The following is a 26,479-nucleotide window of genomic DNA, read 5'->3' on the forward strand; positions in this document are numbered from 1 at the left end:
CCATTGATGGACATTTGGGCTCTTTCCATACTTTGGCTATTGTTGATAGTGCTGCTATAAACATGGGGGTGCATGTGTCCCTTTGAAACAGCACACCTGTATCCGTTGGATAAATGCCTAGTAGTGCAATTGCTGGGTGGTAGGGTAGTTCTATTTTTAGTTTTTTGAGGAACCTCCATGCTGTTTTCCAGAGTGGCTGCACCAGCTTGCATTCCCAACAGCTCATGGTTTTGAGCCCCATCATCAGGCTCTGTGCTGACAGCTCCAAGCCTGGAGCCTGCTTCGGATTCTGTGTCTCCCTCTCCCTCTCCCTCTGCCCCTCCCCTGCTCGCTTGCTCTCTCTCTCTCTCTCAAAAATAAACAAACACTAAAAAAAAAAAGTTTAAATGAATCTGTCACTCTTACCCAATGTCTAACTGATTAGCTTATCATCGAAACTAGTTGAAGCCACTACAAGCTTCGATTGGCTCTGGCCTAGGCTTTTGTAATATCTCCTTAACCGGTCTCCCTCCTTCTAATTTTGTCCATTCTCTATGTAACAGGTAATCATCTTTAAAAAAATACCTCAGATCCTGTTACCCGTTTTTAAAATTCTTTGATGATTTCTCCTTTCACTTAGAAGAAAGTCCAGACTTCTTTATGCAGGCCTGCAGACACCATCACAGTCTGGCCCTTGCTTCACTCTTGTAGTGCTGTCTACTGCTTTCTCTACAAGAAGGCCCTGACTCAGGCAGTTCTTGTGTGCATATTTGTTCACTTGTCTTTTGGGCTGGAAAGTAAGCTTCATGAGGGTGGTGGATTTGCCTCGTTTTATTGCTGTATACCCCGTGCCTGGAATAGGCTTGTCACAAAGTGGGCACTCAAATACAGTTGACCTTAGGTGGCTTAGTTGATAAGCGTCTGACTCTTGATTTTTGACTCAGGTCATGATCTCATAGTTGTGAGGTTGAGCCCTGCATCGGGCTCATGTTGGGCGTGGAACCTGCTTAAGATTCTGTCTCCCTCTTCCTCTACTCCCCTACCGCATGAGTGCTCTCACTCTCAAAAAAAAAAAAAAGTCAAATACAGTTGACCCTTGAACAACATGCAGTTCAAACTGTGTGGGTCCCTTTATACAGGGATTTTTTTTTTTTTTTTACACTACTGTAAATGTATTTTCCTTATGATTTTCTTTTTTTTTTTTTTAATGTTTATTTTTGAGAGAGAGAGAGAGAGCATGCCTGCGCATGAGCAGGGGAGGGGCAGAGGATCTGAAGCTAGTGCTGATGGCAGAAAGCCTGTTGCAGTTTTCAGACTCTTGAACCGTGAGCTCATGACCTGAGCCAAAGTCGGACGCTTAACCACCCAGGCACCCCCCCCCTTATGATTTTCTTAATAACATTGTCTTCTCCAGCTTACTGTATTGTAAGAATACAGTATATAATACATAAAATATACAAAATATATGTTAATAGACTGCTTATGTCATTTGTAAGGCTTCCAGTCAACAGTAGTTATCAGTAGTTGAGTTTTAGGGGAGTCAAAAGCTATCTGAGGATTTTGGACTGCCAGGGGGGTGGAGAGTTGGTTGGCGCCCCTAACCCCAACATTGTTCAGAGGTCTTCTATAGCTTTTGGAAGAATGAATGAGTTTAGGTTAGTTCCATTTATTTAGACTTTGCTTGTTTTCCAAATCACTCTTAGTCATAAAAATTTGATTCTTGTTCATTCGTTCTTTCTTTCTTTCTTTCTTTCTTTCTTTTAAATTTTTTTTTAATGTTTATTTATTTTTGAGACAGAGAGAGACAGAGCATGAATGGGGGAGGGGCAGAGAGAGAGGGAGACACAGAATCGGAAACAGGCTCCAGGCTCTGAGCCATCAGCCCAGAGCCCGACGTGGGGCTCGAATCCACGAACGTGAGATTGTGACCTGAACTGAAGTCGGACGCTCAACCGACTGAGCCACCCAGGCGCCCCTCTTTCTTTTAATTTTAAAAAGAGACAGCACAAGCTGGGGAGAGGGGCAGAGAGAAAGGGAGAGGGAATCCCAAGCTGGCTCCATGCTTAGCATGGAGTCCAATGTGGGGCTTGATCCCACGACCCTGGGATCGTGACCTGAGCCAAAATCAAGAGTTGGACGCTTAACTGAGCGAGCCACCAAAGTGTCCCTGCTCATTCTCCTTTCTCAAATCCGGTCTGATATGTGGTTGCTGTTAGCATTTGAAGGGGCAGTGTTCATCCAGTCTCTTGTTCCAGGTTCTTAGCTTTGTTTGACCTGGGAGATTCCTGTGTTCTTGCCATAAAGTATACCAGTGACTTCTAATGATGGGGTCACGTCTATTCTATGTCTTGGCTGCCCCAGTTCTATTCCTTGCCAAAAGAAATAGAAACACCAGAGGTCGGGGCACCTGGGTGGCTCAGTTGGTAGAGTGTCCGAGTTGGCTCAGGTAATGATCTCACAGTTCGTGAGTTCTAACTCCTGCATTGGGCTCTGTGCTGACAGCTCGGAGCCTAGAGCCTGCTTTGCATTCTGTGTGTGTGTCTCTCTCTCTGTTCCTCCCCTGCTCACACATTGTCTCTCTCTCAAAAATAAAGATTAAAAAAAAAAAAAAAGAAAGAAAGAAACACCAGAGGTCATCTTAGTGGGACTGGGAAACAATTCTTCAGGCATAAGATAAGAGTCAAAGAAACTTCAGTAATAAGCTAGCATTTATGGTAGAAAAAACTTTCTACAATCCTTTTAAAGCCGTATTGCTTTCCATTCTGGTCTTTGTTAAATGATATTTGAAGATTAAACTCCATTTTCAGTTATACTATGTTTAGTACCTGGATGATAGTATGTGACCGAGCATGTTCAAGCATAGTCTACATAGTCTTTTCTGTTCAGATAGAGTCTATTCTGTATCATTCTCACATCTGTATTAAAACTCATCTTTTTGTTCCTCTGGCACCATTTGGGCCCTAGTGTTGATGTAGTTCAAAGGAGAGGGATAGACCGTAACATTGTTCTTCTGCAGCCCAGATAGTCTGATTTGATCAACGAAATTTTCCTTTGGAACAATACTCAGCTATTGCCACAAATGCCAAAGTTTCCCAGTTAAAATTCTAACTCCATAGTCACCCTCCTGCTCCCTGTATATTCTAATTTCCTAATTTAGGAAGAGTCAACAAGGCTTCTTAAGAAGCCAATAAAAATGAGGAGTAGGGCCCTTTGCCACTTAAAGCATGGGGTGTTTGTTATCAAGAAAAATAGCCAATATGGCTGGTAGGATGGTATTTGGAACTAGAAAATGTTATTTCTGCTTCATGAATATTAGGAATTTGCTGTCATTTAGAAGTAGATGTTCAAAAGATGTGATGAAAAGACAAAGAAATTTTTAGCTTGGATAAATCTAGATAATTTGTTCTATAGTGATGAATTATGTTTCCCATGGATGACCTACTTAGAAGCGTGGAGTGTCAGACAGAACTGTAGCATGTTGTGTTGAACTGAATCAGAAGGCCTTCTCTCTTTGGGGATAATTGTGACCGTGCCTTTTGTTCTTACAGATCACTTCAGTGTTTCTCAGGCAAAACAGAGGAAATAGAGACCATTAAATGGCTAGTTAACAAAGAATAATTTTTTGTCCTCCATATAATATAATATACTTATATCAAATACATATATTATATTTTTACATGTGTTTATTTATACTTAGGTATTATAAATTATGTAACGATATCATAGATTATCTTGCATATAAAATTTAATTGGTAGAGTAATTAGAGAGGTTTCTTCCTTTATGGAAATTATTTTTTGGAGCAGTTAAAAATATGCAGTGTTAATACTCCTGCCATTGTCAAAGAGCCTTTTTGATTGTAGGCTTATTTAAATAATTTTTAAGGGGCGCCTGGGTGGCTCAGTCGGTTAAGCGGCCGACTTCGGCTCAGGTCATGATCTCACAGTCAGTGAGTTCAAGCCCCGTGTCAGGCTCTGTGCTGACAGCTCAGAGCCTGGAGCCTGTTTCAGATTCTGTGTCTCCCTCTCTCTGACCCTCCCCCGTTCATGCTCTGTCTCTCTCTGTCCCAAAAATAAATAAACGTTAAAAAAATTTTTTTTAATAATTTTTAAAATTTAGTATTCTAAAATGTCTTCCTTGTTTTTAAGGTCCTCATTTATTTTTGCAGTTAAGATTAGCCTAAAGTTAGTGGCCTGTTGTAATTTTAAACCTGCTGATTCCCTATTTCTTTGATAGTCTTACTCAGGGTTTGGTTGTTAAGCCTTAAGGGAAGCAAAAAGCTCTAGTTTAGATTCACTGAAGCATTTCTTAACTTAATCACATCTGATCTTTTATTAAAGTAGCTATCATCTTACTGCTCTTCCAAAAGGAAACCCAAAATGATACTAATGAAAATGTGCTCATTTTCTGCTAAATTCACTATAATGTGTCTTGCTCTAATTTTAAACTTTTTTTTTTTAAAGAGGAAATCACTCTTGGATTTTTATGTGAAGGAAATTCGGGTTTGATTTTTAAAAGGCCTATTATACAATTACTTCAGAAACTAGATTCGGTTGTTTTATTGTAGTGAGTACTAAACTGCATCAGATTCTTTAATGGGTGAGGCACAGTACAAATGAATAAATAAATGAAAATGCCATACTCTAAATGATAGTACCCATATAAATAACTTAAATGGAATGGTTCTTACTTTTTGGTACCACTGTCTGTATCATCAAGCATCATAAAGCTCTTTAATTGTTGCAGTGTTTACAGTGCCCTTCTCCTGCTGGGGGTGGGGGTTCCTTTTCTGTCTCTGAGGCCTGCCATGTCAGAGTAGACCTGGTGGCAGGTTTGTGTTTTGGCAGGAGCCTGCTGCTGCACAGGCAGCCAGAACTGCCTTGTTGAGTTGAGCTGTGAAGAAATCTGAATTGCCTCAGAATGTTGGGCTTTCTTTTCTGGAAATATTGCTGGGAAAAGAAGAAAGGGACGATGGCTCGGAAAAGGGGTGTTCTCCTGAGTTTTAAGCAGAAAGATGAGGAAGAATGGATGACATGTAAGGGTCATGGTGAGGGAGGGGACTTCAAAAGTAACACGGAACACCTGTTGAAAGCCTGAACTTTGCTAAGAGAGCCTAAGTGGTTGTGATTAAGGAGCAATAGTCTTTAGCTTTCTTGGAAACTAATAAGCCACTTAATGTTGGTGTTTGACTTAATTTTGATCGTTTTTGTTTAACATTTTGATCTATGGATTAAAAGTTAGGTAGATTTCTTCTGAGACTTGTCAGGGGTTTGGAGTGGGGGGATACAAGCAGATTTTTAAAAAGGTAATTCTGAAAAGGGAATCTGAGGGGAATCAAGGTCTTAAGGGTATTAAGGCAGGCAAATTTCTCAAGGACCAAGCAGGAGGGAGACTTGTTTTTCTTTTGGGTAACAATGAGCATCTGAGTTTTTGAACATCTGATTCATTTTTCCCATTCCTTTTTTTTTTTTTTTTCAGGTTTATTTCTTTTGGGGGGGGGGGGGTCGGGGGGGAGAGAATTCCAAGCAGGCCCACCGATGTGGGGCTTGATCTCTTGAATTGTGAGATCATGACCTGAGCCGAGATCAAGAGTTGGACGCTTAACCAGCTGAGCCACCTAGGTGCCCCTCATTTTCCCCATTCTTAATAAATAGTTGATCATGGATAAGAATGTAGAGATACGTAAGATGTCCCGGAGAGCCCTGCAGAAATGGAACGGTTTCTGGGAACATCTGTGCTGGCAGTAGTTGTGGGATTTTGGAGACACTAGGGAAAAAGACCCAGAAGTTCAAAGGTCACAGGAATTGTACAAGCATTGGATCTTCTAAAAGGTCTGTTGTTTTAAGTACCTGGGAGTTTTACCACTTACTAAAATAAATAACATACAGGGCCTGGTGGATGCAATTGGACTTCACAGCAGAGGCATTCTGCTATCAGGTGACAGAACTCTGCTGTATGTTGTCTTAGCTCAGACATCACCGCCCTTTGCAAGGAACTTGATTAGGGCTCTTTCCCAAATGCACTCTTGCTCTGCAGCCTCAGTTGCCAAGAGTAAAAAATAGGCAGGAGGGCCAAGTTCTAGGTTTTCTGATGCTGGAATAAAGGGAATTGGCGTGGTTCACGTTAAGCTATTTTGCCTCCATTGTGCATCATCATGTGGAGTTAGAATGGACCACTGTGGATGTTGAGATGAATACTGCCTTGAGCTAGCAAACGGTTTGGCGTTTCTGGGACCCTAAACAAGGCCATAACGGAAGCAGTTATTTAAGGAGAAAAGTTACAAAATGCTCATTATAAGTCAGCAAGTTCTACAGATTTCTGGACCCCATATTGGCTTGGTCCCACTTGAGTCCCACTTTGTTCTTACAGATAGATGAATGTTCCTCACCGATCACTTACCCATACACAACTACAATAGATAACAGATACAACTTGGGGATCTGTCTGCCATTGCTAGGGTACTGTAAGGTACATGTCATATGCGCTTTTTCATCTGTTGCAGGCCAGTCTTCCAGGTGTGCTACATGATAGTTTAGATTACTCACAGAGTGTACACATTGATAGCATCTGGTCCTTTTTTCTTTCTGTTTTCTTTCTTTCTTTCGTTCTTTCTAACTGTTGAGAAAATTGAGGCCCAGAGAGAGTCAGTGACAGCACAAGGTTATACTGCTAATTAGCTGATTCCCAAATCCGAAATTTCTGGCCCATTCTCATACTCCCTTAACTCCTTTAATTTAAACTGGGCTCATCATCATCGCAACAACTATCATTTGTGTATTTTATGTTTGTCAGGTATTGTCCTAAGCGTTATATATCTGTCGTCTTAATTCTCTTACCAATTCTGCTGAAGCTGTTCAGCACTATATAGAGGGACAAACTGAGGCTTGATTACTTGCCTGAGGAAACACAGCTAGTCAGTACTGGAACTAAGGTTTCAGTCCAGTCTTGTCTGATTCTGAAGCCTGTATTGTTTTCCTTTTGTTTTGGTGAAAAATTTATATCAAAGGTATAAAGAATAATATAACAAATACCCATCACTTAGCTTAATAAATAAAACATTACCCATTAGTTGAAGCCCCTTGCATTTACTTCTCTTTCTCTCAGAAGTAACCAGCCACTCTTCCTAAATTGTAAATCTGTGCTCTTAACCGCTAAGCCATAAGCTCCATTTACTAAGAGCATTTGCTAGGAGCTAAGATTCAACAGTGAACGAGAAAGACACATTCTCCGCCCTTGTGGAATTTCCTGTGGGTGATAATGAAATATTTGTTCCTTAGTCTTTCTAGAGATACTCAGTAGCTGGTAGGAAAAGTAATGTTTTCCCCAAGGTCTAGGAAGTCCTTCAGGAGACCACTAGTGATGTGCTAGAAGGTTGCCTGTTACACAGGCACAACACTGTCTTAAGAAACATACATGTCTTAACTGATTATTCAATTTTTCCTCCTTGTGACCAAACTGTAAGCTTCTTTTATGAGATTTTCAATTTTTCTGCTATATTTAGAGAGTTCTGAGAAAAGTATTCTCTTCCCATCCTTCCCTGCCCACCTTCCCGTTTTTCAAGAGTGATTGAACATAGTACTTGATCCATACTTCTTTCATAGCAATTTTATCTTGTTTAATACATTTTCCATATTATCCCCATAGAGTATCTAAAATTAAGTTTTGTGCTTGGAAGGCAATCAGATGAATACTTCTCAAATGAATTAATAGAAGGAGTCTGCACAAGTAAGATGGGTCATGTAGAAGCATAAGTTAATACTCTCTACATGATCTTTTAGGTTTTTGTTTTGTTTTGTTTTTTTGTTTGTTTATTTTCTAGTTTGGTCCAGGCCCAGGAAAATATGCCAGAGTGGAACTTGTACTCTTGGATAGTTCTGTTACAGTGTTTCTCAGTTTTTTGAGCCATCCCTACTTTTTATAAATACAAAACTGTCGTGCCCTCTTCTTTCTGACGATTGTCTGACACTGGGCGTTCTACAATTCATTTCAGTTTTGACATTAACCACCTGGGTTAGCATCAGATCCTACAAGTTAAAGGGCAAGGTCCCCAACAAGATTACCCTTACTTTAGACACCAGCTACAAGTGGGGTCCCCAGACTATCCACTCTTCTTCCTGGCTGACTACAAATTTGGGGCTTTCTACAATGCCCTTAGACTTGATAATTCACTAGAACAACTCACAGAACTTGGGAAAGTGCTATACTCAGGGTTACACAAATGAACAGCCAGATTAAGAGGTACATAGGGCAAGGTGTTGAAGGATCCTGAGCCAAGACCATTGTCCCTGTGGAGTCAGAGTGCACCACCTTCCTGGTTCATCAATCTGTTCACCAACTAGGAAGCTCCCCTGAGCTTTGATGTCCAGGGTTTTTATATGGGGCTTCATTATGTAGGCACAATTGATTATATCATTGACTGTGTATTGAACTCCATCTGTGGGCTCCCTCTACCCACCACCCTCCCACCACACTGATAGGTTTTGGGGGTGGAGCTGGAAGTTCCAACCCGCTAAATCACATGGGTAGTTTTTCTGGCAACCAATCCCCATCCTCCCATCTAGGGCCTATCTAGGCCCTCCCTTCTCCCTAATGAGTCACCTCATTAGGATAACTCAAGTATGGTTGAAAGAGACTATAACAAAACACACTCCTATCACATGGGAACTTCCAAGGCGTTTTGAAGCTTTCTGCCAGGAACCGTGTGGGGATGAAGACCAGATGGATTCTTTGTTATATCATACCCTCCTTTGATATTATTTGAAATTTCAACATTAATTATTTTCTATTAAAGACAAATCGAAAAAAGTAATTTTAGAAATATTTTTTTCCCCTAGCGTTCACAGCTTTGCAGTTGTTGTTGAGCTTTGAATGGGATAGATGCTCCATGAGGTGGAACTTAATTTCCTAAATGGCAGTGCTGAAGCAGTAGCAATGCTGTTGTGCTTGGGCGAGGTGAAAGCAAGTCAAATGAAGTCAGTCTGGTCAATGTGCTAGAAGTCTTTCTCCCATTCATATAAAATTAGAAAATTCAGTTCATTATCCAAGGGTTTTCAAATATTAGATTATTGTGTTAATGTAGACACATACATGTGAAGTATGCACCTTCCATTCATAACTGTTTGATGTAGGTTAGGTGGCACGGAAGTAGTTCAGAGGGGGAAAGGGAGGTCTACAGTAGTCCTGGGATGTCTTTAAGGATGAGGCAGAATTTGAGCTGTCCTCCAGAGTTGGTTAACATTTGGAAAAGTCGAGGGGAGAGAGGTACTGATGTTTTAGATGAAGAAAACCTTGTGAGGAGGCAAGATTCATCATAGCTTGTTTGTGCTTGCACAGAGCAGAATGGCCTTATGTGAGCAAGTTGTGTGTGTGGGAATAGTGAGCAATGAGGTTGGGTAGATGAAGTGAGGTTAAATTATGAATTGCATGATTTTCAAAGGCCAGCAGAAGAGTTTCGCCTCGATTTTGTAGGTAATTGAGAGTCAAGGCTTTTGATGAGCTGAGAAAATGAAAAGATGGAGTGGTATTTGTATTGTTGATAGATTTTAGTAAGAGGAGAGATTGGAGGAGGCGGGGAGAAAGTTGGGAATAGAGACGTGTTTCAGTAAGAGTCCCATAATTAGGGAAAAGTGGGAACAGAGAGGAAGGAGTGAATACTTAAAATTTCAAAGGAGGGGCGCTTGGATGGCTCAGTTGGTTAAGCTTCCAACTTTGGCTCAGGTCATGATCTCGTGGTTTGTGGGTTTGAGCCCCATGTGGGGCTCTGTGCTGACAGTTCAGAGCCTGGAGCCTGCTTTCGATTCTGTGTCTCGCTCTCTCTGCCTCTCCTCCGCTTGTACTCTCTCTCTCTCACTCTCTCAAAAATTGAATAAACATCAACAAATTTTTTGATAAAAAAAATTTTCAAAGGAAGTTTTGACAGAGTTTAAGTGTTCAGTATAGAGGAAGGGTGAATCAAAGGATGGCTAGTTTTAAAATTTTTGCTTTTTATCCTGATGTGAAAATCTCTTATTGGTGAAAATCTCTTAAATCTGTTGAAATATAATCTCCGTGAGGGGGTGCCTGCGTGGCTCAGTCGGTGGAGTGTCAAACTGTTAATTTCGGCTCAGGTCATGATCCCCGGGTTGTGGGATTGAGCCCTGTGTCGAGCTTTGTGCTGAGCATGGAGCCTGCTTAAGATAGATTCATTCATTCATTCATTCATTCATTCATTCATTCATTCATTCTCTCTGTCTCTCTGTCTCTCTCTTCCTCTGCCCCTCTCCTTCTGCCCCTCTTCCCCGCTTGTATTCTTTCTCTAAAAATAATAATAAATAATAAAAATTTAAAAATATATATAAAAAATAGGGATACCTAGTGCTGTGATCAGTGGTATTCCTGGCACCCTGGAATAGTGCCTGGTATATAGAAGTGCTCAAGAAATATTTGTTGAAGGGATGAAAGAATGCATTTTACATGTCAGTAGGTAAATTTCAGTGGCCATCTATAAATTTAGAACATGCCAATTTTTACTGCTAAAAATTATGACTGTAAAATAGTACTTGTTAACATTTTCTAGTAGCAAAAATTGTATATTTTTGTTGTAGAAAATTGGGAAAATATGTGAAAGCACAAAACACAAAAAAAGTTACATTTACTTCAGAGATAACTGCTGTTGGTGTATATATCCTTTCTGGGGTTTTTTGTTTGTTTGTTTGTTTTTTTGGTGTGAGTACATATTCATTTATAAAATGGATCATATAGTAATGCTGATTTATACCTGCATAAATGCCCTTTTTGAAAGTAAAATGGAACAATTTGAGCCTCCAGATAATGACAGTAGTGGATTATAACACGTGGAATAATGTAGGAGTCCACAAGACCGTGCTGTTACAAATCAGAAGGGAGTGCTTCCTTAAAGTAGAATGCAAAGTAATGTAGAAGGATTGGTAGAAATAGAAATATCACCATCTAGCAACCCCTGTAGCAACACAAGACAAGAATCATGAATGGCTGCTAAAACTAGGAGGCAAAAGTTTGATGAGAAACAGAATATTTTCGTGGTCTCAACGTATCTTCTCACGGGTTACTTTTTAATTACAAAGAGAAAAATAATAACCTGGCAGACACCACCTCCTCCAAGGGACAAAAGTTAACATCACCAGTAATGGGACAAATTGACATCATCTCCCTTCTGCTGTGATGCACTGTGAAGGATACAGTATCGTTTCTGGGGCAGTCCTGCCCAAAATGCAAAATCTGAAATTAATCATGAGATAACATTATAGAAACCCAATTGAGAGCTATTCTACAAATTAAATGGTTTGGGTTTTTCAAAAATGTCTGGATCATGAAAGATACTCTTCCAAGCTAGAGACTAAAGACACATGACAACCAAATGTTGCATTTGATCCTGGGGGTAGAAAAAGATTTTTCTTTTTTGTAAAAGATGGTAATGGAACAAATGGTGAGATGTGAATGAGGTCAACAGACTAGACAATAGCATTGTATTAGTATTAAATTAATTTCCTGATCTTGACAGTACACTGTGGTTATGATGAATAAGACAATGCACTTGTATTTAGGAAATACATCCTAAGGTGCTTACGGGTAAAGAGACATCATCACAACCTACTCTTAAATGGTTTAAAAAATATAGAGAGTTGGGGGTGGGAGAGGGAGGAAACGATAATGCAAATGTGGTAAAATGTTAACATTTGGGGATTTGGGTTACAGAATAGACGTGACTCCTTTGTACTATTTTTGCAATTTTTCTGTAAGTGATACTTTCTCAAAATAAATTACAAAAAAAAAAAAAAAAAAAAGGGAACCAGAGCTGTTGGATTAGTCACCAGTGAATCAGTGGATATTTTAATTAATTTACATAGTATTTGTATATGTAGTGCTTGCTGACTTTAGAGGCCATTATTCCATTTCTGTATTGTGTGTTAACAATATTTTTTAAAACTATGTCATAATAAAGAGAAAGAACACTGGCTTAGTCATCAGAGGATGGGCTATTCTCTTAAGTCTGCAACTAATTGTTTAGTGAGACCTTGAGAAAATCACTGTTTCTGGGTCCCGGGTTCTGCACCTGCAAATGTTTGCAGGGAGCTGGATGAACTCACATGGATAACTGGATTCTAGCAGTTGTGTGATGATGGGTTCTGGACTCACTACCATGGTCGGAACTCAGGGAAATGTTATCTCACGGTTAGCCACTTGAAAAAGGCCCAAGCCTTCTCACACAAGTAAACTGAAAAGATCCTCGGACCCTCCACTCTGGCCCTCCACTAGCGCACGCAACTTGTTAGCGGCACATCCTCTGAGTTGTATGACCAGTACTCTTGTTCCAGCCGTTCATCATTTTCCAGAGACTTGACTTGTGTTGTTAGTCACCCTTTCTTTTAGTCATTTAAAAAAGGAATGTGACTTTTCTTCGCTTTAAAATTTTCCAGTTCTTTCATATCTAGACTTTACCTTTGGAAAGTAATTTGCCATTATGGCAGAGATGAATAGGTAGGTGGACTGTTTTCCTCTAGGATCACGAAAGAGTTCAGTTGATAAGCAGTTGAATGTAGATGATCAGAAAGTGAATGGAAAGGGAATGGAAGTAAAATTTCAGAATGAAAATTAAGATTTTTAAGTTTGTGCATTGAAAATCTTGTGAGGTTAGAAATGTAACCAGGAAGTTACTCTTGCTCTTCTAAGCCTTTCAATATGATTCCCCAAGAAAGACAAAAACGTAAGGATACCCAAAGCAGACACTCTGGTCTTCTACTGGTGAGGATGTAAATTAGTTTTGGGTTTTTTTTAGAGGTAATTTAACAATATTTATTAAAAATAAAAGAGATTATGGATGCTAACTTGAGTTCCACTTCTAGGAATTTATCCTGTAGAAATGTTCATTGCAGCATTGTTTATAAAGGTGAAAACTTGAGCAGTGTTCATTGTTAGGACACTGCATTAAGAAATTATGACATATCTTACAATAGATTCTTATACAGCTGTCAAGAAATAATATAAGATTTTTTATGTTAATATAAAATGGATTTCATGTTGCTGTTTATAAAAATTGTGACAAAATATATAAGACGTATTATTTGACATTTTAACCATTTTTGAGAGTACACTTAAGGGGCATTAAATACATTCAGTGTTGTATAACCATCAGCACTTTCTACATCTAAAATTTTTTCATCATCCCCAGCAAAACCTCTGTATCCATTAAATAACTTTACCTTGGGGCGCCTGGGTGGCTTGGTCGGTTGAGCGTCCGACTTCGGCTCAGGTCATGATCTCACGGTCCGTGAGTTCGAGCCCCGGGTTGGGCTCTGTGCTGACAGCTCAGAGCCTGGAGCCTGTTTCAGATTCTGTGTCTCCCTCTCTCTCTGCCCCTCCCCTGTTCATGCTCTGTCTCTCTCTGTCTCAAAAATAAATAAACGGTAAAAAAAGAAAATTAAAAAAAAAAAAAACTTTACCTTCACCTTTCCCCCCACCCCCAGGAGATTTTACATATTGACATGGAATATGGCCCAAGTGCATAATTAAATGATAAGGGAAGACTGTAAAATAGTATAAATACTATGATTCTACTAGTAAATTGTGTAGGGAATTATAGTATGTTGCTGTAAGTGTGGAAAAAATCTGGGAGTCTACATGTATTAAACTGGTAAAGGGGGATATTTGGGGAGATTTTAACTTTTCCGTTGTATTTTGGTAATTTTTTTGTTTTAAAGGGATGTGTAACTTTTCTAAGCAAAAAACAAGAGTTGTACTTTAAGTATTGTAAAACTTGGTGATTTGGATAACTCTGATTTTGTCTAATGAATAACAGACTTTGCTGTGTGGTTGCTGAATTTGAGTTTATATAGAACCTAAACACTTTATTAAAATAATGATGTTTGTTTTCACAGCTAGAGTTGGGAAGACATCACTGATTATGTCCCTGGTCAGTGAAGAATTCCCAGAAGAGGTAAACATTTTTATCTTTTCTATATTTAAAATCTTTTAAATTTATCAAAATTAAGTTAAAATGAAATAAATTCTGCTCTTTTTTTGGATGTGTTTCCTTTCTGACAGTTATGACTTTAAAAAGGCTCATATTAGTTATACAAGACATCCCTGAAATATAGTGCAGGAGAAAGAATCAAACTAGATCTGAGCCCACCTAAGTCCTTTGTTCTTCCTACGTTTTCTATTTCTTTTTTTTTTATTTTTATTTTTGAAGTTTATTCATTTTTGAGACAGAGTGCGAGCAGGGGAGGGGCAGAGAGAGAGGGAGACACAGACTCTGAAGCAGGCTCCAGGCTCTGAGCTGTCAGCACAGAGCCCGACACGAGGCTCAAACTCACAAACTGTGAGATAAAGACCTGAGCCCAAGTTGGATGCTTAATTGACTGAGCCACCCATGAGCCCCATTTTTTTTTCTTCCTTCCTTCCTTCCTTCCTTCCTTCCTTCCTTCCTTCCTTCCTTCCTTCCTTTTTTTAGTTTATTTTGAGAGAGAGAGGGACAGAGAGAGAGTAAGCATGTTTGTGCACACACAAACAGGGGAGGGGCAGAAAGAGAGGGAGAGAGAATCCCAAGCAGGCTCCGTACGATCAGCACAGAGCCCAGCATGGGGCTTGAACTCACGAACCGTGAGATCATGACCTGAGCCAAAAACCAAGAGTTGGATGCTTAACTGACTGAGCCATCAGGTGCTCCTGCTTTTCCTACTCTGATCTTGGCTAGGACGTTTCTCATCTCTGTGCCTTAGTTGTCTCATCTGTAAAATGGGAGCTGGAAGGGATTATTAGAGATCATCTAAGCTGTTAATCCTTTCTTAAATATAAAACAGGTGAGTATTCCTTTAGTTTGAAGTAAGGGTAAAAGGTCTGCTGGTTTCCTGCCTGCCTTCCATCTGACACTCTCCAGTTTTTGAGGCATTAAAACTACTAGGATTCTGACACATGTATTTGAGAATCTTTAATATTATCCATTGCATCATTTTACAGGTGAAGAAACTAATTCATTCCACCTTTACCTAAACTCAAAGGATTGTTGTGTCTCAAATGAGAATTGCTTAATAATAGTAGAGTGCCACCAAAAGTAAGGTGGTTTTATTATTACTTGCAATATTTTTATTTATATTCTGGAAGTTCCAGGATGAGGGACTGCTGGCTAAGGCCTTATGTAAAGTTAGAATTTTGTTTTGGGAAATGCTATTGATGCAAATGGGGTGAACGTTATTTCTCCTTTATTCTGTGTCTTCACATAGTTGGCACTATTAGCTCCACAATTTGCATTTTTCCCTTTTTTTTTTTACTCTTGTTTAGTTGGAAATGCATAAATTCACTGTTCAGACAGGAGTTTGATACATTATGTGGTAGTGTTCTCAGCAGCTACAAATACCACATGACCATTCATTGTTTCTTTTGCTTTTTTCCGTTCTTAAGATAGCTAAATAAGTAAGTACTTAATTTGTGAAATGAAACATATTGTCATATGATTACTCAGAGTATAATACCTAAATGTTTTCTCTGATTGCTTAACTTAGTTTAGACTTGTCATTTTAGCACTGTCCTCTTGGGTGTGGATAAAGCATTTTTAATGTATTAAAAAATCATAATCTTTCTAAAAAATGGATTCATTAAGTGAGGCCTATGTAGCCAGTTATCTTCTAGAAGAAATGAATTTTGATCATTATTTTATTTGAGAATTGCTTTGGATTAACATAGTTCCTCATTTGTATAGCATCTTAAACTTTCAACAAAATAGAATGAAAACAGCATTTTAAAAATCAAATGTTTGAAACACCAAATTAATTTAAGTATTGTTTTAGGCTGCATCAGATCTGAAGTATCCTTAATATGCATTATGCCCACACAGGTAGCAATGTACATGCTTTTTTAAAAAAAATTTTTTATGGGGCGCCTGGGTGGCGCAGTCGGTTCAGCGTCCGACTTTGGCTCAGGTCACGATCTCGCGGTCCGTGAGTTCGAGCCCCGCGTCAGGCTCTGGGCTGACGGCTCAGAGCCTGCAGCCTGTTTCCGATTCTGTGTCTCCCTCTCTCTCTGCCCCTCCCCCGTTGAAAAAAAAATTTATTTATTTTTTCAACGTTTATTTATTTTTGGGACAGAGAGAGACAGAGCATGAACGGGGGAGGGGCAGAGAGAGAGGGAGACACAGAATCGGAAACAGGCTGCAGGCTCTGAGCCGTCAGCCCAGAGCCTGACGCGGGGCTCGAACTCACGGACCGCGAGATCGTGACCTGAGCCAAAGTCGGACGCTGAACCGACTGCGCCACCCAGGCGCCCCTGTACATGCTTTTTTAAAAGAAATATTTTATCACATAGCTTTTAATATATACTTGAATCCCGGGGCATATGGGTGGCTCAGTTGGTTAAGCATCCAACTTCTGCTCAGGTCATGATCTCATGGCTCGTAAGTTCAAGTCCCGCGTTGGGTTTGTGCTGACAGCTTGGAGCCTGGAGCCTACTTCTGATTCTGTGTCTCCAGTCTTTCTCTCTGCCCCTCCCCTACTCGAACTCTGTGTGTGTGTGTGTGTGTGTGTGTGTGTCTCTCAAAAGAATTAAAAAAAAAAAAATACGTGTATATACTTGACTCTGGTAAAGCACAAAAAATAAGCATTTAAAAGTGTAATAAATCTTGAAAGGGCAGGTATGGGTGAAAGGGGCTAATACAGATGAATTTACATGCTCTGTTAACAAGTTTGGTTGATAATATCCAAAGGGTTTTTTCCTTTATTTGTTTGCTAATGAAGGTTCCTCCACGGGCAGAAGAAATTACCATTCCAGCTGATGTTACCCCTGAGAGAGTTCCAACACACATCGTAGATTACTCAGGTAATGAATATCCTCTTGTGGGTGGCGCTGTAGGGTTAATTTAATAGCCCTCCAAAAAAGTGTTCAAAGATAGGTGTTCCTTTTTCTCTAGCAGCAAATAATCATTTATGACTCTTGTCTCATTTGTATCTCCCCCCACCTCACACTCCACATAAAGCCTCCATCTTGCAGTTGTCTGTCCCAAATTTACTAAGTTGGGTTCCATAATAATGAAAAGGAAGGAGAGAGATGGCAAATGACAAGTAGTAGTTAAATCATTACCCTCCTTGAATTGGCCTGTTTGCAGAGGTAAGTTCTAGATTAGTTTTGTTATCAGGCATGTAGAAAGAGTTCTGCATTTGAGAATTTGTTGAGTTCTAAATTCGTTCTTTAACTTATCAGCCTTTATTCCCTTCCCCAAATAATAGATAAAACAGTTGTCAGCTTGTTTACATTATATGATAATAGAAGCACATTTGTATCACTTAATAATTTAAAAATTTTCTGCCCACTGGTACTTACTTTTTTTTTGTTTCTTTTTTTTTTTTCTTCTTAATGTTTGTTTATTTATTTTGAGAGTGAGAGAGAACACAAGCTGGGGAGGGGCAGAGAGAGACGGGGACAGAGGATCTCCAAAGCAGGCTCCAAGCTGTCAGCCCAGAGCCTGATATGGGGCTCAAACTCATGAACCCTGAGATCATGACCTGAGCTGAAGTTAAACGCTTCACTAAGTGAGCCACCCAGGCATCCCTAGTACTTACCTTTTTTTTTTTAATGTTTATTTTTGAGAGAGAGAGAGAGAGAGCAGAGCATGAATTGGGGAGGGGCAGAGAGAGGGAAACATAGAATCTGAAGCTGCTCCAGGCTCTGAGTGATCAGCACAGAGCCCAACATGAGGCTTGAACTCATGAACTGTGAGATCACGACCTGAGCTGAAGTCAGACGCTTAACCGACTGAGCTACCCAGGTGCCTACTTACTATTTACTCTAGTACTTACTCTATTTACTCTACTACTTACTCTAGTACTTACTATTTAATCACTAAATTATTTTGCTTGCTTTAGGACTTCTTTAAAAAAAAAAAAAGGAGCAGTGCCCAGCTGACTCAGTCATTGGAGCGTGTGACTCTCTTGATCTCGAGGTTGTGAGTTCAAGCCCTATGTTGGGTGTAGAGATTACTTAAAAATAAAAACTTAAAAAAAACCCATAAATAAAAAAGGGAGTCCATTGTAATAGATGTCCCACTCTGATGGGGAATATTCATAATGTGGGAAGTTATGTGGGGTCAGGAGGTATATAGGTAATCTCTGTACCTTCCACTCAATTTTGCTATGCATTTAAAACTGCTCTAAAAATTAAAATCTGTTTGTAAGGATGGTATAACTGCACTGTGGGGTTATATGCACATCTACCATTAGACCTGTTCCAGCCAGAGATAATATGCTAGAAAGGGAATTCTGGACTCTTTTATTTATTATCATGCTCCAGTTTTGCTTCTGGGGCCTGCTCCCTAGCTTGTATTGCCCAGATTCTCACCTGGCCTTCTGACCCTGTGTGTATGGACTCTTTGTCTGGGCTTCTGACTTCTCCACCTAGTCTTCTAGCTTGGGTTTCTGATCTCTTTGGCCTGACCCTTCTCAACTCTGGATCAGATGCTGGCCTAGATTTATCACACAATGCCTTCTGCTCTCGAGTGCCTGAGTTATCCTCTGCTAGACTTGTCTTTCAGTGCCAGCCAGCTTCCTTATCATAGCCCAGCTCTTTCCTTTCCCTGTCTTGCCCTTGTCTTTGCCACCTCATCTGGCACTACACTGGGTAGATGACACGAGGGATGAAGGATATTGGGCGGGTGCCGTGTAGATGTTAGCTTCGTCATTCGTTTTTATGAAAATGTTTAAAATAATGGACATTTTTTGACTTTGTCATTTGTAGAAGCAGAACAGAGTGATGAACAGCTTCATCAAGAGATATCACAGGTGAGTTAAAAAAAAATAGTTGCAGGTTTTTATGTGGGAAAACATCGATGATTCTGTGTCTTGTCTTTTTCATTCTCTCACTTAGGCTCTTTCAATTCTTTGTTGTTACTGCTTTGAGTATGTTTTTTTGCTATAAATCCTTAGGAATTTTTCCTCTTAGAAGCATGCTAACTTTGGGGTTTTTTTAGGTTTCAAAATTTATTCTTCCTTTAGCCCAAATATATTAGCTAGTTGGTAATTAAATGTTACCATTTACATTTGTATTATTTTAAAATGCCGTTAATTTCTTAATTTCTCTTATAGGCTAATGTCATCTGCATAGTTTATGCTGTTAACAACAAGCATTCTATTGATAAGGTATGAATGTGTGAGTTTTTTCACTATATTTAGTTAAATTTCAGTGAGGGCACTTTTAAAATTGATCCTCAAAAAAGGGCTTCTGTTGTGAGTAGGGCAGCTCCATTGCTCTTCGTACAGAATAGACATCAAGAGATTTCAGAAGCAAAATTTTTTGGTACCCAGGCAGCGGGTGATCATTGGTCCCGGCGCCCCAATAAAAAATAAAACTGATCCTCAGCTTAGAGTTTTAGGGGTCCAAGGACAGAGTATTTTTCAGAGAAGAGCCACATCATGGTTTAGCTCTTGTTAATTTTTTTTTAGGTAACAAGTCGATGGATTCCTCTCATAAATGAAAGAACGGACAAAGACAGCAGGTATTTTTTTTTTCCTCTGCAACTTGCTATATTGAAAAATTTCAAACTTGAGAGAAACATTGCAAGAAATAGTACAGAGAACAGCTGTAAACCTTCCACTTTTTAAAAAAAAATTTTTTTTAATGTTTTTATTTATTTTGAGACAGAGACAGACAGCATGAGTAGGGGAGGGGCAGAAAGAGAGGGAGGCACAGAATCCAAAGCAGGCTCCAGGCTCTGAGCTTTCAGCACAGAGCTGGATGCAGGGCTCGAACTCACAGACCGTGAGATCATGGCCTGAGCCAAAGTCGGACACTTAACCGACTGAGCCACCCAGGCGCCCTAGAGATCTTTATTTAGGAATTCATACAGGGAGATTTCTTTGAAATTCTTTGGAAGATACAGGCATGATGGGAAAAAGTAAGAGAGCACACCTTCTGTATTTTTCTGAGCAGAATGATAGTTTTGGGTATAGATGTTTTCAGTTTTAAGTGAAAATGGAAATCAAAAATTTTTCTTTCAGTATTAATCAATTGAACATGTTATTTATGAAGCATTTGAGTATTTTTAAACATTAGGAAAATAAGATTTCGCTTTTGGTTGGACATTTTTGTGCCTTGAAACTATAAAGATGTGGTTCTAAACAGATGAACATGGTCATTGACCTTGCCTCATATATTTACAGAGGCAGACTTTGTGACTGCTATGGCATTGTGTATATGCTATGTCTTGCAGCTCTGATGGCTCCTCTTTGTTATAGCTGTAAACTCTGTTGTTGTTTTTTTAATGCTTATTTATTTTGAGAGAGAAAAAACACACGCGAGTGTGAGCAGGGGAGAGGCAGAGAGAGAGGGGAGAGATAACGCCAAGCAGGCTCCGAGCTTTCAGCACAGAGCCAACTTGATACTCGATCCCATGACCGTGAGATCGTGACCTGAGCCGAAATCAAGAGTCGGACACTCAACTGACTGAGCCACCCAGGTGCCCCCGTAGTGGTAAACTTTGTAGTGACTTCTTAACGAGGTGAAAAGGGGAGAATGGCCCTGTGGAGCTAGTGTCCAGTGTGGTACACTCTTGTCATTTGTGGCTGGTGGTTACAGTAATGGACAGTACAGGTAAATATCATTGCCGTCAACACAGAAGGGTGTGTCAGAGAGGGCTGCCTTGGAGGAGCCCACAGCCTTATGCTCCTGACACTTGCTTTTCTTGCTGAACACTTGAGCTGTTTCCAGAGGCGACTCTTCAGAGGAGGCGTTTTTTCTGGGATCTGTCAAGCACTGTATTAGACCACTGAATTAAAAAAAATTAGTTTTACTAGGACAGCTTCCTGAAATTCTATGACTAGTTTTGTAGCCCTGCTGGGAAAGGAGCTTTTTTAACATTTGAAGATTGAATTGGGCTTTCTCAGGTGTGGCTGTTTTTTCCCCCTCCCTGAATCATATGAGCATACTTATTTTTCTTGTGGTTGACTTGTCCCAAGGTGATCTGTGTCTTCATTTTTGGACCTTACACTTTCCCGGTAACTTCTTTCCTGAGCCTCATACCTTAAGTTTTTGTTTGTTGCACATATATTTTTCCTTAGGATTTCCTTGGACTGTTGTCACAGTGGTTCTTAATCACTTAATCACTGTCACCTGAGGTACTTTCAAAGCCTACATGTGCCTTTGCCCCACCCCTAGAGTTTTAGAATCTGTAGGTTTGGAGTAGGGCTTGGACATTGTTTTTTAAGCTCCATAAACTATTCTGAGCTCCCCTTCAGTTGCAAACCACTACCTTTGGAAACCTCCTGGCTGTTAGGAATCTATATTTGGGTTATATAATGGGCCAGTCCCCTTATGCATAACCATACTAGGGGGGTAAATAAATGCTTGCAAGAATTTCTCTTGCTATTTGGAGTTCCAGCAAGATGATTTGCTTTCTTTCCAAGCTCTCTTGCAGGACGTACAAATAACAGTTCCCTGCTAGACTCTCTTTGATAGTCCCCATTTAGATTTCTGATAGGCCTGTCAAATTTAACTTGTCTAAAACAAAATCCTTAATTCCCTGCCTACTCCCTACCTCACCCCCAAATGAATCTTTTCTGTCTCAGGAGATCTACTCATTTTGTCCAGCCAAAAACCTATGTATTTTTCCTGATTTCCTGCCTTGCCTTCCACCTCCGTATCTAATCTACCAGTTGCTCCTATCAGTTCTGCTTCTAAAACATATCTCAAATCTGAATACTTTCTCTCCATCTTCACTGCTCTAATCCAAGCTCTTTAAAATCCAACCACATTTTAAAGACTTTTTATTGGTGGAAAAAGCCAAACACACAAAAGTAGAACCGTCTAAAGAATCCCTCTGTATCTGTCATCCCACTTCAACAGTTATCAATTCATGACCCATCTTGTTTCATTTATTACCCCTCCCATTGGGATCATTTTGAACAAATCATACTGTAAATATTTCAGTATGTATCTCTAAAAGACAATATATGACTCATTTTCTTTTATTTTTTTTTTAATTTTTTTTTCAACGCTTATTTATTTTTGGGACAGAGACAGAGCATGAACGGGGGTGGGGCAGAGAGAGAGGGAGACACAGAATCGGGAACAGGCTCCAGGCTCTGAGCCATCAGCCCAGAGCCCGACACGGGGCTCGAACTCACGGACCGCGAGATCGTGACCTGGCTAAAGTCGGATGCTTAACCGACTGTGCCACCCAGGCGCCCCAATATGTGACTCATTTAAAATTTTTTTTTTTAACGTTTATTTATTTTTGAGACACAGAGAGACAGAGCATGAACGGGGGAGGGGCAGAGAGAGAGGGAGACACAGAATCGGAAACAGGCTCTAGGCTCTGAGCCATCAGCCCAGAGCCCGACGTGGGGCTCGAACTCATGGACCGCGAGATCATGACCTGAGCTGAAGTCGGAGGCTTAACTGACTGCGCCACCCAGGTGCCCCTATATGACTCATTTTAAAATGTTGATCAGATCATGTTGTTCCCCTACTCATAATTCTTCAGTGGCTTCTCATTTTTAAACTCATAAAAAAATGCACACTCCTCACCACAGCTTATGTGTATGTCCTTTGTTCCTCTTTCCAACCCCATGTCACACCTCTTTCCCTTCGCTTAGTACTCTCCAGCCACTCTGCCATTTTTCTTTCTGTTTTTCTGTTCTTTGGACTCACAAGGATGTTTTTTCAATTTGAGCTCTATGCATGTGCTGTGCTTTCTTCCTGAACAGTTCTTTTCTGGCTCTTCACAGGGCACATTCCATTTCATCCTTCACTCCTTGGCTCAAATACCACCTTGTCAGAGAGATTTCTCCCTGATTTCTATATAATTAGCCCCCTTCAATTACTCTGTCCCATATTCCCCTGTTTATTTTCTTCATAGCACTTACAGAATTGGAAGTATATTGTTTATTTGCTTATTGTCCATTTTCTGATTTTCGCTATTAGAATGGGCAGGGACTTTGTCTATCTTATATCCTGAATGCTTAGAATGGTACCTGGCTTTTAATAAGTACTCAGCACCTGGATGGTTCAGTTGGAAGAGCTCGTGACTCTTAATCTCAGGGTTGTGAGTTGGGTGTAGAATTTACTAAAGAAGATAAATGAACCTAAAGATTTTTGAAAAAAAAGTACTGAGTAAATACTTGTTGAATATGAACATGCTCTCTAGGGGACTAGAGCAGACTACAGTAGAAGGTTCGTGTTGGGGGGGATTAAGTAAAGCTTATTAGTTAGAATGAGTTTATGTACTTTAAAATGGATATTTAAGGTCTTTTGCCTTCCTTATTGTTACAACATATCCTCTTTGTTTCAGGCTGCCTTTGATACTGGTTGGGAACAAATCCGACCTGGTGGAATACAGTAGTATGGAGACCATCCTTCCCATTATGAACCAGTACACAGAAATAGAAACCTGTGTGGAGGTATGCGTTACCGTTTGATTTTGAAATTTACTAGTGAATTCTCACTAAACTGAGGTTTAAAATCAGATGTGGGAAGGTAGGGGATGGAGTAAATTACCTGCTGTTTGTGAAGTCATGTAAACCAGATAAAACAGATGACTTGGAGATGGCCGCTGTGTTCTTGTAGACATTACTGTTGTGATTATCAGCAAAGAAAGATGTATTTTTCAGTTTCTTCAGGCAATCTTATTATTACTTTATATTGATTAAAAATTGTCTTTAACTCCCATAACTGCTTTCAGAGTATAAAATTTTTAACTTTCTTTTCAGTGTTCAGCAAAAAACCTGAAGAATATATCAGAGCTCTTTTATTATGCACAGAAAGCTGTTCTGCATCCTACAGGGCCTCTGTACTGCCCAGAGGAGAAGGAGGTAACCCCATCACCCCCAGGCTATGTTAGTAGGGGCTGGAATGTGTAGGTGGTAACTCTAGTAGTGATGATTTTTTAGTAACTCTTAAGTCTTCTTCTGAACTGCTGAACAGTTACATTTTCTAGGTACTTCAAAGGCATTCATGTTAAATACTGTGAATAACATTCCAGATCAAATAGTATTTCAGGAGATGCCCTTAAAACAAACCAAAGAATTGGCAACAATAACAGCAGAAAGTCCAAAGACTTAAGTAATGGTCTACTTGCTTTGCTTGGATAAAGTTCACAAACTTAAAAACACATACAAACGAAAGCCTTGTGTGGTAATTTGACATAGGTACAGCATGTAATACAACTCGAATACTCCTTTTTGTTTCATAGCTAAGAAACACAGTAATATCTAAAATTTAACAATATTTTCCATAGACTTTTTTCTTTGTCTTTTTAAAAAATTGTTTTTTAATTCCAGTATAATTAACATACAATGTTGTATTAATTTTAGGTGTACAATATAGTGATTCTACAGTTCTGTATATTACTCAGGGCTCATCATAAGTGTGCTCTTAATCCTCTGTAGCTATTTGCCATAGACTTTTTTTTTCTTTTTTCTTTTTTTTCTTTTTAATTTTATTTTTAATTATTTTAAATTTACATCCAAATTAGTTAGCATATAGTGCAACAGTGATTTCATGAGTAGATTCCTTAGTGGCCCTTACCCATTTAGCCCATCCCCCCTCCCACAACCCCTCTCGTAACCCTCAGTTTGTTCTCTGTATTTATGAGTCTTTTCTGTTTTGTTCCCCTCCCTGTTTTTATATTGTTTTTGTTTCCCTTCCCTATGTTCATCTGTTTTTGTCTCTTAAAGTCCTCATATGAGTGAAGTCATAGGATTTTTGTCTCTCCCTGACTAATTTCACTTAGCATAATACCCTCCAGTTCCATCCGCATAGTTGCAAATGGCAAGATTTCATTCTTTTTGATTGCCGAGTAGTACTCCATTGTATATATATACCACATCTTTATCCATTCATCCATCAATGGACGTTTGGGCTCTTTCCATACTTTGGCTGTTGTTGATAGTGTTGCTATAAACATAGGGTGCATGTGTCCCTTCGAAATAGCATACCTGTCTGGGGTGCCTGGGTGGTTCAGTCGGTTGAGCAACTGACTTCGGCTCAGGTCATGATCTCACAGTTGGTGAGTTCAGACCCCACGTCTGGCTCTGTGCAGACAGCTCAGAGCCTGGAGCCTGCTTCAGATTCTGTGTCTCCCTCCCTCTCTGCCTCTCCCCCACTCATGCTCTGTCTCTCTCTGTCTCAGAAATAAATAAGCCTTAAAAAAAAAAAAAACAAAACAGCACACCTGTATCCCTTGGATAAATGCCTAGTAGTGTAATTGCTGGCTGGTAGGGTAGTTCTATTTTTAGTTTTTTGAGGAACCTCCATACTGTTTTCCAGAGTGGCTGCACCAGCTTACATTCCCATACCATAGACTTTTAAAATTAACTTTTATTTTTTTTAATGTTTATTTATTTTTGAGACAGAGAGAGACAGAGTGCAAGTGGGGGAGGGGCAGAGGAGAGGGAGACACAGAATCTGAAACAGGCTCCAGGCTCTGAGCTGTCAGCACAGAGCCTGATGTGTGGCTTGAACCCATGGACCGCGAGATCATGACCTGAGCCAAAGTTGGATGCTCAACCGACTGAGCCACCCAGGTGACCCTAAAATTAACTTTTATTGAGATATAACTCACATACCTTAAAATTCACCCTTTAAGTGTACAGTTTGGGGTGCCTGGGTGGCTCAGTCAGTTAAACACCTGACTCTTGATTTTGGCTCAGTCATGATCTCATGGTTGATTTCTGGGATTATTCCCTGTATTGGGCTCTGCACTGACAGTACAGAGCCTGCTCGGGATTCTCTCTCTACCCCTTACCCCTCTTGCATGTACTCTCTCTCTTAAAAATAAATAAATAAACATTAAAAATAAAGCATACAGATTAGTGATTGCTAGTATATTCATTCACATTTATACATCTGTCACCATTATCTAATTCCAGAACATTTCACCATCCCAAGAAGGGATGTACCCATTAGCAGTTACTACCATTCCCCCTTTCCCCAACCTTTGGCAACCACTAATCTACTTTTTATCTCTATGGATTTGCCAATTCTGGACATTTTAAATGGAATCACGCAATAGGTAGTGTTTTGCGTCTGGCTTCTTTCACTTCACGTGTTTTCAACATACATCCATGTTGTAGCGTGGATCAGTATTTCATTTCTTTTTATGGACAAATAATATTTCCTTGTATGGATATTCCACATTTTGTTTATTCATTCATCTGTTGATTAGCGTTTGGGTTTTTTCCACTTTTTGATTATAGTGGATAGAGCGGTTGTTAACATTCATACAAAAGTTTGAATACTTGTTTTCATTTCTTTTGAGTGCATATTAGCAGTGGAATTGTTAGGTTACATGGTAGTTCTGTTTAGTTTATTGAGGAATCACCAAACTGAATGGCAGGTTGCAATCTCTCCACATCTTTGCCATACCAATCCTTTTTATTTTTTTTTAGTGGTTTGTTATAGCCACCCTAGTGGTTGTTGGCATTTTGATTTGCATTTCCCTGATGGCTAATGATGTTGAACATGTGCTTATTGGCTACTTGTATATGGAGAAATGACAAAGTCTTTTGC

The 26,479-nt window shown here is 39.7% G+C and overlaps 1 protein-coding gene and 1 non-coding gene across 10 annotated transcripts in view; both read left to right on the forward strand.

Annotated features, from left to right (window-relative positions):
- The window catches only part of RHOT1 (ras homolog family member T1), a 76,294-nt gene that overhangs the window by 16,277 nt on the left and 33,538 nt on the right, over positions 1-26,479 (forward strand). For 8 of the 9 annotated variants that reach the window (XR_006297811.1, XM_043583664.1, XM_043583668.1 and 5 more), the window contains exons 2-8: positions 13,870-13,928; positions 16,720-16,801; positions 18,713-18,756; positions 19,060-19,113; positions 19,417-19,469; positions 23,262-23,370; positions 23,680-23,781. Coding sequence is in view for 8 of the 9 variants with exons in the window: in XM_043583668.1 (XP_043439603.1) it covers positions 13,870-13,928; positions 16,720-16,801; positions 18,713-18,756; positions 19,060-19,113; positions 19,417-19,469; positions 23,262-23,370; positions 23,680-23,781 (503 nt within the window). In the remaining variant the exon portion in view is untranslated. Of the gene's footprint in view, positions 1-13,869; positions 13,929-16,719; positions 16,802-17,844; positions 17,922-18,712; positions 18,757-19,059; positions 19,114-19,416; positions 19,470-23,261; positions 23,371-23,679; positions 23,782-26,479 lie in introns of those variants that run through there. The other variant, XM_043583669.1, reaches the window with a different exon arrangement.
- Positions 19,185-19,309, forward strand: LOC122486237. The gene has a single exon (XR_006298086.1). It is a non-coding gene; the product is annotated as a U11 spliceosomal RNA (small nuclear RNA).

Source organism: Prionailurus bengalensis, chromosome E1 (genome assembly GCF_016509475.1).
Source record: "Prionailurus bengalensis isolate Pbe53 chromosome E1, Fcat_Pben_1.1_paternal_pri, whole genome shotgun sequence".
NCBI lineage: Eukaryota > Metazoa > Chordata > Mammalia > Carnivora > Felidae > Prionailurus > Prionailurus bengalensis.